At 42.7% G+C, this 15,817-nt stretch overlaps 1 protein-coding gene across 1 annotated transcript in view; it reads right to left on the bottom strand.

The window, feature by feature from the left end:
* LOC120714995 (mucin-17-like) overlaps positions 1 to 15,817 on the bottom strand; it is a 47,611-nt gene that overhangs the window by 8,588 nt on the left and 23,206 nt on the right. The window contains exons 7-13 of the mRNA XM_040001710.1: positions 5,739 to 5,845; positions 3,437 to 4,844; positions 1,744 to 1,801; positions 1,431 to 1,638; positions 1,021 to 1,070; positions 748 to 857; positions 319 to 472 (exon numbers count right to left, since the gene is read on the bottom strand). Coding sequence (XP_039857644.1) covers positions 319 to 472; positions 748 to 857; positions 1,021 to 1,070; positions 1,431 to 1,638; positions 1,744 to 1,801; positions 3,437 to 4,844; positions 5,739 to 5,845 — 2,095 coding nt within the window. The remainder of the gene's footprint in view (positions 1 to 318; positions 473 to 747; positions 858 to 1,020; positions 1,071 to 1,430; positions 1,639 to 1,743; positions 1,802 to 3,436; positions 4,845 to 5,738; positions 5,846 to 15,817) is intronic.

The raw sequence follows: 15,817 nt of genomic DNA, 5'->3' as shown, positions 1-15,817 counted from the left end.
TTGGGAGGTGGTTTGCTGAATCTGAGCTGGGAACCTAGTGTGACTGACTGGCTTTTCATTATCAGTGACAAGGATTTAATAAGAATCCCTGTGACTGATGGTGTTCACTTTGGAGGGCTGAGTCACAGCCTATGACAAAGCATTTACAGCGTGGCACTGTCTCCCCCTTGTGACTAAACAACAGCATGGTGCAAATGCTCCGAAATCAAAAAACATGACAGTTTCCCCTTAAATGGTAATGACTAGACATGAGTGTAAATTACATTTATGCACAACAAATTAACTGTAATTAAATGTCCACAAAGGCACCTGACTTACCTGCTCCTCCATCTCGGTGCTCTGTGTTCGACTGAGCACCTCGCTTTCTCTCTTCCTGCCCTTGTCTGCAGCAGAGCCCTCGGGGCCAGGCCGGGAGCTGAGCACCGGTGTCTTCATACCTGCTGTAATCTGGGCCTCCATCTCTTCAAAACTCCTGCACAGAATGAGAAAAACCCAACAGGAGATGAGGCGGGGAAAGGAACGGCATGTAATGCATCGCAGATGATGGACGGCAGCATTAATGAAAACATTGCTGAAGAAGCTGAAACGAATGCATTATACATTATTTGTGGTGTACACTTAGCACACACGAGAATAAGAAAGGGACTTAAAAATGCAGTGTAAAACTCACGTAGTATACGTTAACAAAACCATTACGTAGTACAGCAAAGAAACAAAGTTGCAAGCGTAACAAGTAAACTATTTTACCCTGTGCAGGGGGAGCTGGGTTCAGATCCATGCGCACATGTATTTTTGGTTAAGTTGTCAGATACTGAGTCCAACTTCAAGTACAAAGATGGCTTCTTTGCAGACAGAGGCTAAAAGACACAGTAGGTTAAAAACAAGAACGAAGACTATCTACTTTTAAAGGCTAAAATATCATATAGCACACAAACAATGTAAAATAAATGCTATAAATACTAAAAGTAGTGACCATAAGACAAGCTCAAATACAATCTGTCTGTAATATTAAATACTCACTGGGGAAGAGGAGCCAATCTTCTCCATGTACTCAATTTCATAGTCTTGTACTGAGAGGGAAAGGCAAAACAAAGCATTAGATACAGTAAACAAAATGAAGAGACGCATCAGTGGTGTGCTGAGCTCTGGTTTGACGAGTTCAGAGGACGAAGCAGGGCTGTTTGTTTTCCCATCTCTGACCCAGATGGGGTGAACCAGATAGCCTCTGGGAAGCGTTGGCTCTTGCGTAAGGTCAGAGGGTAGTACAGAATTGGGCCAGCAGACTTATATCGCTGCCACATGAAAAATCAATAACACAGCAGTATGAATAAAAGGTAAAGTTTCTGATTCATATACAGTATGTAAGGATTTATCCAGACATAAGCTCTGAATTACCGAGAGTTACAGAGAGTCAGACAGTTATGCCTCACCTGGAGTCTCCTTAGGAAGGCTGTTCTCATTAACAAAGGATGTAAGGTCGCACGGTTGAGGAAAGTCTTGCTGGTCAGAGTTTAAATCTCCATCCATGTCGTGCAGGGCTGCCCACTTATGACTGGTGGAGGAGGCTAGTTTCTCCTCATCTGTGGCATGGTCATCCTGCTGGTGAAGGGAGGAAGGTTCATCTGCGGGTATAAGATCCTGCGACACAAAAAAAGGCGGCAGAGAGTGATGACACATGAAAGAGGGAGAAATGCACATAGATAAAGCGGGAGAGCCAAGCGAGATTGCATATCAGATACATACCTGTGATGGGTCAGATAAGGGTGATTTCTTTGGCGACCTCTTCACTCTGAAAGTATTACTGAGGGGATATAAAAACATCCACCGTCAAACTCTAGAGTCAATCATTATCTGTATTTAATTCTGCATTTGCTGCACATTTATATAGCATTTGTGTAGTCGTAGATGCTAAAATATGAGCTAGTTGGAAAGACTGGATTTTGCATAAAATCATCATTGCAAAAAACATTAATTTGCATAGTTCATTTCCACATGTGCAACAGTGCTGCTTACTGTGTGTGGCTGAAATGGATAGAACAGTAAATGCTTCTGAAGAGGGCTGAATCTATAGTTAGTAACTGGACAGTGAAGAGTAATGGAAAATTAATATTATGTTATGAGCAGCTTGGTTTTCCAAGTTTAGTGATCATGATGATGAGGTAAACAATACTGTAGCTTAATTATTAGAACTTTGCAACAACCTTTAGAAGGAATTATCCAATTTTACACTTACTTACACTGTAAATACATACAGTCACGTGCAAAAACAAGTTTTCACACGGCTCTATGCAGTTTTCTTTTTTCTCAGACTTTATCAGTCTCTCACATTGTTGTGGAGGAATTTTGACCAACCTTTCTTTACAGTGCTGCTTCAGTGCTCTCACTTGCTCATGATCGGTTAATCAGGTGCATTAGCAGCACCTGGCTACTACTTACCCCCTTAATTCCTATCAAAGCAGTAATGATGTACTTAGTTTTTCACAGGACTGCATAGACCCTGTTGTTTTTATGCTCAGTGTTTAATGTGTAATGCATGCCTGAATTAATAAAAGGGTTATGTATCCCTGTAAAAATATATTAAATAGCAGTAGTATCAGATATGTGGCCTGAGCCAAATTTGCTGTAATTCACATGCAATAAAACATACTGTTGACATTGTACATGTTTTTTATGATATCTGGGTCCTTCATTAAATATTATCACTAAGTTGTAGTTCACTGCATTAAAAGAAAGGTAGCTTCTGGTCCAGCCTGTTTCAAACTGTATGTGATCCTGGCACACGCTGATACACTGTAGCTTTCGTTCTTTCCTCAATAGCAAACAATGAACACCAGAGGGGGCACCAGCACCTCCTTTGTTAAACGCTTACAACTGGATACAGATGAACAAAATTATTGCAGATACTTCAGTGCAAAAAAGGAAAGCAAAAAAACAAAAAACAAAAGAGTTTTTCACCACTATCCATCCATAAGTCAATAGAAATATAGCATTAATTTACTAACTGGATCTTCTATTGGAGGGATTATGGGTGATTTAAACTGGCATGGATACTCCAGTTAAAATGGGTATGTTTCAAATGAGTTTCAGTGATTTAATAGCGAGCACAAATGATTTTGATGTTTCTGTTAATAGAGACAACAGGGCAACATGCTGGTTCAAAGAGGGCCAGATTGAATTAGAGGGCAAAAGGGTGGATGGCTGTGTTGTCCCTGTACTTACAAAAAACAACATAGAGAAGACACACCCCTGGACTTCCTGTGACATATGAGAATACACAGACACAGGTGACAGACAGACAGACAGACAGACAGACAGAGGACACTGGCAAAACTGGCTAGAGAACCACATACAAACACAGACTAACCTAAAATCCTCACGGACTGATGCAGACTTTTCTGTGAATAGACAATCCTCTGGTAATACAGAGTGAACTTACGATTTGATGGGAGTTTTCTTCTTCTTGGCAGGTTTGTTCTGGTTCTGGTCCTCTAATTCCCCGAGGTTGTCATTGTCATTTTCATTATCATTGTCATTGGATGACAGTTCAAATGAGGCAGAAGTCTTAGGAGGGGAATTGGCCAACTTGTTGGAGCTTTTGAAAGGGTCTATGGAGTCATCAAAGTTATAAGGCGGCCTGGATAGTTTGGGGGAGTTGGTGATACTTTTCCTTGAAGTAAATGGATTCAAGTTTGGATCTTCATACTTGTCGAGTTCAAAGGTGTAAGATGCTTTAGTTGCCGGGATTTCATCCTCGTTGCTGTTGTGAGTTGCCGGAGGAATGTTGTCCAGCTGCTCTGTCTGTGCTGGAGGCGCCTTTTTCAGCCCCAGCTTTGGTTTCCTCAGAGGCATCTTGGCACCTGGCTTCTTGCCTAGCTTCTTAGGTGGAGGAGAGGCCTGATGTGATGCCTCACCACTCTCCTCGGAGTAGTCAAACTCCAGTCTTAGTGACTGACGCTTGGGTATAATGGGCTGCTCCTCAGGATTCGTGACTGGCTCTCTAATAGGAGCGGGTGGACTGGGGTGATGTGGTTCCTCAGATGGGACAGAGGGACTCTCTAGAGGGGTGGAAATGGGGGCACACACAGGCTCCTTACGACCCAAAACAGGGGAATTGGCAATTTTACTACCTCCGGTCTTAAAGGGGTTGATGTTCTCAAAGTTGTCTGGATCCCATTTGTAGGAGCCACTGGGAGGGATGGGGGATTCTTCTTTGTCTGCTTGACTTTCAGGGAGGGGTATCTCCTCCTGGCATAAAGGTAAGGCAGGAACAATAAGGCTCTCCTCTTGGGTGGTATGATTGGTCTCCTCTGGCAGGGGAGGAGGAGTCTCAACACGGGTCTTTCTGGCTTTTCGCTGCGTTCCTCCAGGACTCTGTGTTGCAGAGCCTCCTTCAGTTTCCTCCTGAGCCTGGAGAGGGCTGGCTGTTCGAGGTTTCGCCCGCTTCTTAATTTCTGGGGTGCTGCTGGATGAGTCTGGCCTTGGGCTCTCTGGGTTAGAGTTCTGTCTGAGAAGAGGCTTTTTCTTTACAGACCCAGGACGACCTTTCTTGGGCCTGTGGAGTGTCCCTGGGGCACTCTCAGTGCCTACACTGAAAGACTCGGAGTGTGGACGGAAACCTCCTGAAGGTGATCCGTCCAACAGAGCAGAACTATCTAGTTCTCCTCCCTGGAGGCTCAGAGAACGGGTTAGAGTGTGAGTCGTTGATTCTGCAGCAAAAAAGTCAATGTTATATGTACCACTGGCAGCAATGGGCTTGTTTTCATCAAAAGTATTTGACGCAGAATGGCATGGTAGTTCGGCTGCAGTGAAGTCAGATGTAGGATCAGTGATTGAGGTGTCTTCTACTGCAAAAGGAGATTGAAAGATGTGGAACATAAGGCAAAGATTTCTAGAGTCTAACTAATCCAACCATTCAGTCGAACAAAACATGCTTTTTTTTCTTGCTTGTTTTTTTTTTTTTTCGAATCAGTGAAAAATACCAAAGATACAGTTAGACAGGCATGAAATCATATTTTTGCAAGGTGATTGCCAAAGAATAAAGTACAGTGAAGACCCTATCATTTTATGGGGAGGCGTTTTAGCCTTTTCTTGATAATCTTGTCAAAATTGATGGGATTTATGAATACAGAAAAATATGGTCAGATTTTGATCCACCGTACAGTACCATCTGGTAAGCATCTGAATGGCAACAGCTTCATTTTTCAGCACGAAACCTTTGCTAAGAGAGTTCGGGTTGTGTTGAAAAATGAAGATGGTCATACCAAATATTGACTAAGCTCAGTAGAATTGTAAAAACTTTATTTATTCCCATCTGTATTTGCACATATTTTATTAAACTGCTGGACCTATTTCCTGCTTTTCTGAAAAATATAAAGAAATGAGGGGTGAAGTTTTGCACAGTACTGTAGATTATGGTAGAATTTAACTGCTCTGTGAGTGTCTTTGTGTGACACTTTAAACTCTAGAGATGGATGTGTTATAAATAATTCAATGAATGTCCCAACTGGACAAAAAGGCATGAAAAAAACACATAAAAGAGAATAAAGTGTCCCCAGAGATGTAGCTCTGAGCGCTGTAGGCTGACACGGCAAAAAAAAAAAAAAAGGCAGATTTAAATTACAACTTCATTCCACTAGGTGGTGGAACAATCCATCCAGTAACGACACTTTTTCCATAGTGAAACAGCTTAAATCGGTATAAAACTAAGCAAAGGTCATGAAATAATTGTCCTGCTGTACCTTTCTCGTCAGATGTTGTTTGCTTTATCTGAGGCTCAGCTGGAGAAACAGCCTTCACTGGAGTTGTAGATTCAGGGGTCTCAAAAGCGCCATCAGAGTCTGAGCTCCTACAATAAAAGATGAGGAAACATTAAGTGAAAGGTGCTGTGAAGCAGGCCGATACCCACTGGACTATAACGACCCGTATCAGGCTCATTAACATAAATATCCATCCATCTCAAGAAAAAGGTGAAAGATAATATCATCACGAAGGACAGAATTATTTTCCAGTCGTGCAGCTCTAATGTTATTCTTTATGTCACGGTATGTTGGAGGTATTTTTAATCAGAGGCTACACAGTTTATTACACGCTTGCAGTACATCATGTGGGAATGGCAGTAAGAGTATTTCCTGTCATGTGTGATGGTTTAAAAAAATTTAAAAAGCTCCAGGCTATGATGTGTTTATGTTTTCATTTCTAGGTGCTCCAATGAGAATGCTGAATCTGCAGTGAGGTGACAGATAACGACACGCCTGAGACAAAGCATTACCTTACACAGCACACACTAAGACTCAAATATACCAGAAAGCCTCAAGAGCCTTGATGAGATATGACAGCTATAAAATACAGGAAATACACAGGAAATACGGAAACACCTGAATTAAAACAATGTGAAATTAAAGCTTTCTGCGTGCAAATAAAGTCTGTACATCTGATCATTCTCAGCAAAACACACTCAAGTACACAAGTGGCAGCGAAGCTGGAAACATAGCCTGGCTACCCAGCTTAATGCTATGCTGATCAATGGATTATCTGACGGTATATGATTCCGGTCCCCCATCCTGTCTCACCTCTGTCTGACCGGTTCCCCGGCAGCCCTGATCATGCTGTCATGACGTGAGCCCCAGGAGAGACGGCGAAGGAGCCCCAGAGCCGGATCAGCGTCTGGGCTGTTCCCGTCTCCTGCCCCACCCAGCAGAGTGTCCCAGCCCCATCGAGCCCACTGCAGTGGAGACAGAGCCTGCCATGCACTCACTGCCATGGTTGCTGGTGGGCTGCACCTCTCCGCACCACAGAGCTACTGCCTGACACACAGGTAGGAGCCCACAGATAGGATCCTGGATGCAGCCTTCCCTCTGCCTTGTCTCTTTCTCTCTGTCGTCTAGTATCCAGATCTCTTTGTCTCTAATCTACAGTCCTTTCATGCTGCTCTTCTTTGTCATCTGTAGCCATATCAGTTTGTCTCCACTCCTGTTCAGTAGGAAATGCTGTCTCCCAATCTAAATGCGACCGCCTGCAGAAGCCCACCTCCAGCAGTACACTATATTCTCTCTCGCTCTCTCTCGCTCTCTCACTCCTCCATCCCTCTACCCCTTCCTCCTTTTTTCCTGAAAATCTTTGCTATATCCACACTGCACAGGTCTAAAACACACCAGCCAGTTAAACCTCATTCTCTTGGATTGTATATTATACTGTACTGCAATAACACCATTTCAACTGGCATGTAATATATGTTACAGCACCCTTTAATCTTTTTCTATTCATACTGTCCATTCCTGCCTGAATTCAACAAATTTTGCTTTTCTTCAAGCAAAGACACACAGAGATTTCCCCCCCAGGCAAATTCCAAAGCTTTCAATGGCTCAAATAAATGTGTACCATGAATGAGAAGGGCACATGGGACACCACTTAAGCCTTCAATGTGGTCAATAATAGAAACCAAGCAAGCTAGCAGTAATGTAGCATTACATTACAGCAACAGCAGAGATGTAAAGATTTAAACTAACAGTATCACATGCATCTAAAACATGAATGTTAATACACCAACAGCATATCAAATATTAGGGGGGCGTAATTAATACTTGTTTTTTTATCTTAACTCTGCAAAGGTGCTGTGATGCCAGATGAGACAGCACATGGTCTAGATGTGAGACAGAGCTGTAATCTCTGTGAGGGCCTAGTGTGTCCCAGCAGGATAAGACGGGTATGCCTACAAATCCATCTGGATCAGTCACTAGTAACTGCTTTGTACATTCAGGTGGTCAGGCAGGCAGTGACACAGACAGCTTCAAGGACAAGGACCCACTTACAGGGAGTAATATGCAAAGAGCAAATAAGCTTACAGACCACCGATCTAGGTTTAATGTACAAAATAAAGCCACTCAGTTAATTCATCGATAAAAAAGAAATTTAGCCGCCTAGTTAATGTTTTTAAATTAAAAAAAAAAAAAATCTCAAAAGCTTCTACTTTCCAGATGTATGCAAATAAAGCAAAAAGGCAATAACAAAGTAATTAGGGCTCATTTCAGAGCTCTGTTTATGTCCTTGTGGATAGCATTTTTCATGCAACTGCAAACACAGTGTTGCTATGGTAACTAGAGGTTGCTCGCGCCATATGTTCCACGAATACGGAAGAAGAAAAGCTGTCTGGATCCACGCTGTTGAAAATACACACACAACCTAAAAAGGCCCCCACAGCTGACTGAGTGAAGTATATTATGATACGTGAAATGCTATAAATGCACACTGTAGATCTACACAGAGGTAAGCAGCTGTTGCATCAGCATCCTTTTGTTCAAAGCTCATTAGGAAAAACATGATCAATTTCTATTTACTTTTGCTCTATTACTTAATCCAGTAAATGTCCTTATTGGCCATCATTATTCTAATTTATTCCACTGGCATCTATTCGATCAAACACCGACAGAATTTATATAATTAAATGTGGATATCATGGAAATTAATAAGATGAATAATAATCACCGGGGAATGCCCACTGTGTTAATGCAACCATATCAGCAGCAGCTCCTGTGCTACATAGCAGCTGATGAAACGTAGAAAGAAGATGAGCAGGGTGTGGGAGAGCAGTCGGGGTATGGGGATGAGCGGAGACAAAGAGAGCAGCAGTTAATAGCAGCCTCTCGCAGGCTGAGATGACTGCCTGGAGACAGAAACTCTGCAGCGTGAGGCAGGAAGATGCTGCTTTTCAGACAGCCAGCTGTGTCGCTGCTTCCAACCGAATCCAACGCAGTCTGTCTAAACAGCTTTCAGAGCGCTGGAGGGAGAGCCGCCGGGAGAAACGGGGAGCAGGGTTAAAACCGACACAAAAACAGAATCCGGCTCAAAAGAATAAATTTTAAATTGTAAATTGAGATGAGCAATCGTCCGTTTTTTGCAAAAAGAGTAAATCTGCCATCGTCACTAAAGAGAGAAATAAGGAGACATGGAATGAGATGGGGGGAAAAGAAGAAGGGAGGGAGGACTAGAGGCAGGCTGATGGTCTCCAAGCTGCTGTTTGATTAGCCTTAAAGGATTAGCTGCTGCACACTCCCTCCATCAAATCTTGACTGTCATACACCCCCAAAGCTAAACCTCTAAATTCATTACATCTTTGTTTTCTGCTCCTGATCCAGCGATTTTTTTCCCACTCTCAGCTCTGCACGGGTTTCAGCATCGGGCAGATTTGTGATTTGCTTTTAGCATTTTGGCCAACAAAGAACCTACTTCCCCCCCAACAAAAAGGGAAAGAACAGCGTAAAGTAGCAGTAGCAATAATCTTTATCTTAATCTGTTGGATGCTTCATAGCAATTATGAGTGACAAACTAATTATCACCAAAGAAAATGGATAATGAAAAAGGCACAACTTTTACAAAGTGTCTTTTCTAATAAGGTAACGCTGTGTTTTGATCTATACTAGGAACAGAGAAGGAAGAGGAAAATATGGCATCATAATGAAATATAGAGGCATACTATGCCTGTCCTAGATAGTTTAACTACAGAGGCCAACAGAGGGAGCTCCGACACATTTATCCTACTGATGAATGAGTCTGAATATGAAATATTGCATCATAGCCACTGTACGCTACAACCTATTTTCATTTTACAAAAGCACGTGCGCAGTTTCTAGGATGGGATTAACAGGGAGCAGCCTGCAGAGGATTTACAGTGGAAAAAAAACACAAACAACTATGACATCTGCAAATGATTACTGAACCTGCACTATCAAAATAATCTCTCAAACAGCAGATGGTTTGAAGTTTTCGTCTCTCATCTCCATCCAGGCTGACGTCAACTCTGATCAGCGATCACCTGTAATCTGCGGTCATTTGTCCAAAGTCTCAGAACAAGGAAGCCATTAAGATAGAATGTCAGGCTAAAATAATCTTTATGAGTAATACCACACTTAGCCTAATCTGACCAATGACTGTAAGCAGATGGCGCATTAAAAGGCAACAGGCCAGGCTGACGCCAGTAAAGCAGGCGATCGGCAAGTAGGGGGCTGCAACATCTCTCTCCATTTGGATTATGAGATCAGATGCTTGGTTCGTTCTCCTACCTTGGAAAGCAAAGGTAGGCGAGGGACAATGCCCCAGACCTCATTCAGTTAAATTCAATTTTATTTACATAGCAGCAAATCACAAAAACTGTCACCTCTAGGTGATTTATACTGTAAGGTAACGACACTACAGTAATAGACAGAAAACCCCCAAAATCAGACGGCACCCTATGAGCAAGTACTTGGCGACAGTGGAAAGAAAAAACTCCCTTTTAATAGGAAGAAACCTCCAGCAGAACCAGGCTCAGGAAGAAGCAGCCATCTGGTATAATCAGTTAAGGATGAAGGGGGAAAGACAGGACATGAGAACCAGAGATTAATAATAACTAATGATTAAAGAGCTTGGACTCTTGTTTTACATTTTAAAATAAAATGTGACTGAAAAGAACTAAAAGTCAGTAATTTGGTCTTTTTTCTTACACTCCGATTAGTAACATATAATGTTTTGATGTGTGAAAGCTTCTTATTAGTGCCTTAAACAGTGTTCCACAACTGATGGAGTAAAGTAGAAGTCGTACTGTTAATGGTTGGGACAGCTCTGCACACCTTTAAGAAAAATAGCTGCTGACTTTTATTACAGCTAGCCTGTGATAAAAGCTCACAGCAGTGAGTTGTGAATATTAATACAAGAGTATCCAGTCCTCCGAGGCCTAGACTTTGTAGGACTTTAAGATGAAAAATGACTTTATTATGCCATTAATCTTTAATTTCTACAGCACACAAACACCAGCGTTCAGTCCATTTCCCTGATCTCTCTCCTCTGTTGCTCCCCCGGGCGCAGTAGTGTGTCTGAGTTATAAATAAAACAAAGCAAAGTGGAGCACTCTTGCTCCGTCTCGCTCCCTCTAACTCCCTTTCTCTCATCCACTGATATTCCCGTGGTAACTCCCTCCCACCCCACACATGCAGCCACACACACATGCAGCCACACACACATGCAGCGTGTTCTATTTCAACACAGTCACCACGTCCCACTCCCAGCGCGTCAGACGCGTCCTCCTTCCCAGAGAACGAAACATCACCCCACCAGCTTCCCAGCAGTACTTGCTGCACTGTATTCTGGCTCCGCTGAGCCAGGTCTCATCCGTACTGTAGTCGCAGGCAAAACGATGTGCATTTGCATGCGCACGTGCTCCGATTTCCTCATCCTTGTTGACATCACAATAGCAAACAACAAAACAATACTGGCATCCTCAGCTGGCTACACTGGAGCGTTACAGGCTGGAAAGGTTTTGTGGGCAGAATGCATAGGGGAGAGCTAATAGGCTGAAGTGGGAAGGTTTCAAAAACAACAACAACAGAGGAGGGAAACAAAAAAGTGAGCCACAGGGATTGTCTTCAGCCTTCATCTCTCAGCCGTATCAGTGACATAACCAACAATCAGCCCTGTATGCACCTATAGTCACAAGTGACGGCACACTGAGCATTCGTGTGGCATGAAAGACTAAGGCAAAGCCATGAATTCATAGAAAACAAACACACCACATGTCAGTACACCTCAGTTCTCAATGGATCTATGATGTTGTTCTCCTTGTTAATGGGTTTGATCACACCTCTGAACATCTTCAGACGCCACACTGAGCAGCGATGCAAGAGTTAAAGTTAAGTTCACTCACATGTGTTCTTGAGAGGGACAGGGACTCTGTCCTTGCTCCATGGACTCGTTGGCTCCCATCCTCAACTAGCTCAGCACCCCTGCCCCCCCCCTGCCTCTTCCTGTTCTCCGGCCACCCTCCACATCCACCTGCTACCCCCAAAACTCCTTCCTCCTTTTGATGGTGATCCTTGCAGAGCAGGCAGGTAGGCAGCCTGTATCGGAGGCTGGCTGAGCGTACAGTGCTGCAGTGCAGAGGATGAGCGAGCTTCTCGCATCAGGAGCAAAACACGGGATGATTAAGGGCTCCTCACTATGCACATCATCCCCGATCCTCTACACCTCTACAGATGGGGAATGTTCCTGCTTCACATCTGGCGTTAAATAAAGCTACAGGAGGGAACAAAATATCCAAGAGCAGGATGTAAAAGAGGGAATGAACCAAAACAAAAAGGATGTTAGTGTAATCCTGTTTTCATGCAAGTCTCTCAGAGGTGCCTCTTGTCTCTTTGGTTGCTGAGATCGCTGAGCGGTGTTGCTGCTCTCGCTGCCTCCTCCCCCCTCTTTCCTTCACTCTCTCCCCTGACACCAGCCTCCTGTGCCTTTAAAAAGACAAGCAGCTTTTCTTTTTTTTTTTTCATCTGCTACTGCAACTATGGGGGAGCCAAACAATAGCAGTTTCTCCCCCCAAATCCAGTCTGATTAAGAGACGCTTTCCCCTTCACTCTGTTCGTCCCTCACTCCCGCATTACCAGCACCTTGCAAATTTGGCTCTCTCCTGCCAGGGTCCCTCTGACTCGTGCAATGAGCTGCATAGTGAAAATGTCATTTTTGTGCCTCCTTTTCACACAATGGAAGCTTCCAGCACTCGGCTTAGCCAACCAGAGTGATGCACGGGGTAAACAATAGACTCTGAGAAACTATGCGTGAGTGTGAATGTGTGTTATTCAACTTCAGCTCCACTATAGTCTTCCCTTGAAGACAGTCGAACAGTGCCTCTATGAAAAAAAACACAAATTATAAAAACAAAGAAAAAAATTTTTTTAATGCATTTCTGTGTGACATACAAAGAATGTTCAGTGCCCTGGAAATAAGAGTAGAAACAATATATTTCCTACTGACTGTCAATGAGCAATAGGAAAGAGAGGCACTGGAAATATGAGAAGAATAAATCCATTGTAGACTCATGGGAAAGTGAGGAATTGAGGACTCACTACAATAACATTAGCCCGAGGGACTGTTAGTCACAGTGAGTTGCTGTATTGAGGTATCAGGTATCTTATCTTTGCCTGGGAGGACAAAAAAAACACAATGAAATGGGGAATCTCCAATTCCGCCCCCAAAACCTAACACAGCATTTGAAAGGGGGAAGTGTTTGCATGTAAACATGGGAGTCCATTAACCCTGATTTTCACAAAGAATATCGATGTGATCTGAGACTCTGATGGGCATGACAATCGATATTCCACGACCCGAGGGGACAAGCAAACTCAAAACCCACAACTCACAACACAGACCCCTTCTAAAAAATATTGATCGCCCAGTGTTCCCCCAAGATTGGATGCTTTGGAAGGGGGGCAACACGAAAGTGGGTGGAGACTGGGTGTGCTGGGTGGGAGCATGTATAGACAAGTCTCCCCATCTGGCATTATGTGGAACCTTCACTAGGTCTTTTATTGCACTTAGAATAATATGTGATGTTTCATCTGAAGAGTGGAGAGGCTTTACACAAAGACAGAAGCATGGTGAACATGGTCGACACACAAGGTAAAACCAAAAAAAGAGGAGAGAGCCTAGCACATCTGGAAAATGGAAACTAATCTCTGTGCAGAGAAATTAAGTAAAAAAACAAAAGAAGATGTTATTTCTATTCTTTTTCTACTCCTTTTGAGACTTCAGCACATACAAGTTCTAGATGATTCCATATACAGGCTGTAGTATCTAGGGCAGTGCTGTTTGTGGAGTACATGTTCCTGTCATATTGAATGTCTGACATAAACATCCACCTTTTGTCGCAGCTTTAAGGGCCTGGCCTTAAACTTGAGCTTCGACTGCACACTGAAAAAAATGAAGAAATAAAAAATTCAGCAGACTCAGGCACTGGAAGATATAGCTCTGGCAGATTTATCTGAAAAATTCATAACGCCACTCAAGAAGAATCAGGTCATCACAATCCATATATACAATATACATATGTATATATAGCCCTGTTGAAGTCCTTTCAAAATGGACTTTAGGTGTATTAAAAATCCACAACATACAGCTTTGTCTGCATTAAATATGATTAGAAGAATGCAGGACATGTTGGAAAATAATCATTTAAAGCATAACTAGAATTTTATGATGTAGAAAGCTTCATTATGAAAGGAACTTCAGTGTAGCGGGTCCACATTGAGAGCAAGTAAAGTCTCAAAGTTAAAAAACAAACAAAACCAATTATATATCGAATAATGTGGCACCAAAAAAAAAACTTCATAAGAGACCACAAAAATTCGGCAAATTATAGACACCCCTCAGCAGTGAGCTGTAGAACGATCCATGGCTCTGTCAGCAGTAGGGGGCTTTTTGCTTCCATGGGTCACTGGGTCACTGCAAATCAAAGCTGTACTGAGAGTTCGCCTCCTGATTGGAGTGTTCACCTCCGGGTCACAACGCTCCCATCCACTGTGCACGAGGGGTCACCGACAAATATGTTACCAGTGACAAAGCTGTGGCAATAATCGAAAATGGGACACTAACTCCGCATTTGTTCATGTTTGTAGTGTAACTCCTAAGTACAGGGAGACTGGAATAGCTATGCTTTCGTTCCATTAAATCAAGAAGTTCTAGGATACATCTTACAGGAATCTTGACTTTAGATGACGACACATGCTCCTCTGATCCTCCTGCCTTAGAGCTGCTGACTGAGCAGAGTAGTCTCAAGCTTTAATTCTTATATGCCAAGAAAAACCTGCATTCCTCCCATTAATCACTTGTGGGACTGACTCCTCGAGTTGGCACTTACAGTACACTCCTCCACCACACCTTGAGATTCAGTGGGATTTCTTTTTGTTTAAGTAAAAGACGAGCGCAGGCGAGTAAGTGGAGCACCTCAAAATGAAAAAGAAGCTGTTAAATTGGAGCTGAGATAGCCATCAGTCTAGTATCCTGATTACAGTCATGTGGTCACGTAAAATAGCGGCGAGAACACATTTGCCACAAACACATTTCAAAGAAGAGCGTGAGTTGTTTAAATCCTATAATCTTGCTTTGTCCATATTCTGAAATACATGAATTGCCAATTAATGTAACAGCATGGGAGGAGCTTTTGTTTTGAGGGCTTTTGCCAGAATCCTGTCAGCTGTCAGGAACTTACTTCACACAAAAAAGCATGTCTCTAAGATGTGTGGGAGTCTTTAACGGATTAATTATTCAGAATATTTATTTTGGCTCTGTTGCATTCATCTCAATGTGATATAATTATTACTCATGAAAATCAATGAGTCATTTATGAAAAAGGGACAAAATATAAGTTTGTTTTTGTTTTTTGACGTATTGGCATTTTCATTACCTCATAGCGATAAAGGTCAATTTTCAATTCCAGGATAGTTTTAATACTGCCCAGTGTATAAGTCAAATTAATGTCTAGGAGCAGAGAGGGTGTGGCACATGCACTCTAATACTAAAGTAATCTGTGTTTAAGAGGTGTTTTTGCAGTGCACATAACTCAAAACGCAATCTACAGATTAAATTTATATATACAGCCGCACTGGCACTGTTGCTGTGCGTGCAGATAAATGAGAAACTCGAGCATCCAATCAGAATATTCAGTCAATGTTGCCGCACTGGTGCTCCACTCCTCTCCAGTTCTATCTAACAGGCCTCTCAGATATAAATAATGTAGCATCAATATGCTCGCCTTGCATTCTCAAAATCAACTCTTAGTGAGGTGTATGCTCACAAAGCTGAACAGTCACACAGTTTACATCTGCCACAACCAAATGAGCAGAAAACAGGTTTGGTCATTTGCTCTAATTGAGCATATGTGCATAATCCGGCACAGGAGAGCTGAGGTGTATTCATGTGTGCTCCAGGTTACTGCAGCATCCAGACGGCAGAGTGCAGACACAGTCTGGCAACACAACATGAAGACTGGACTCTGCAAACCCTCTGCTGGTGGTAAATGACA

This window comes from Simochromis diagramma, unplaced genomic scaffold (assembly GCF_900408965.1).
Source record: "Simochromis diagramma unplaced genomic scaffold, fSimDia1.1 OVJJ01000421.1, whole genome shotgun sequence".
NCBI lineage: Eukaryota > Metazoa > Chordata > Actinopteri > Cichliformes > Cichlidae > Simochromis > Simochromis diagramma.
The sequence above is the reverse complement of the archived record's forward strand: the minus strand, read 5'-3'. Positions and strand labels throughout refer to the sequence as shown.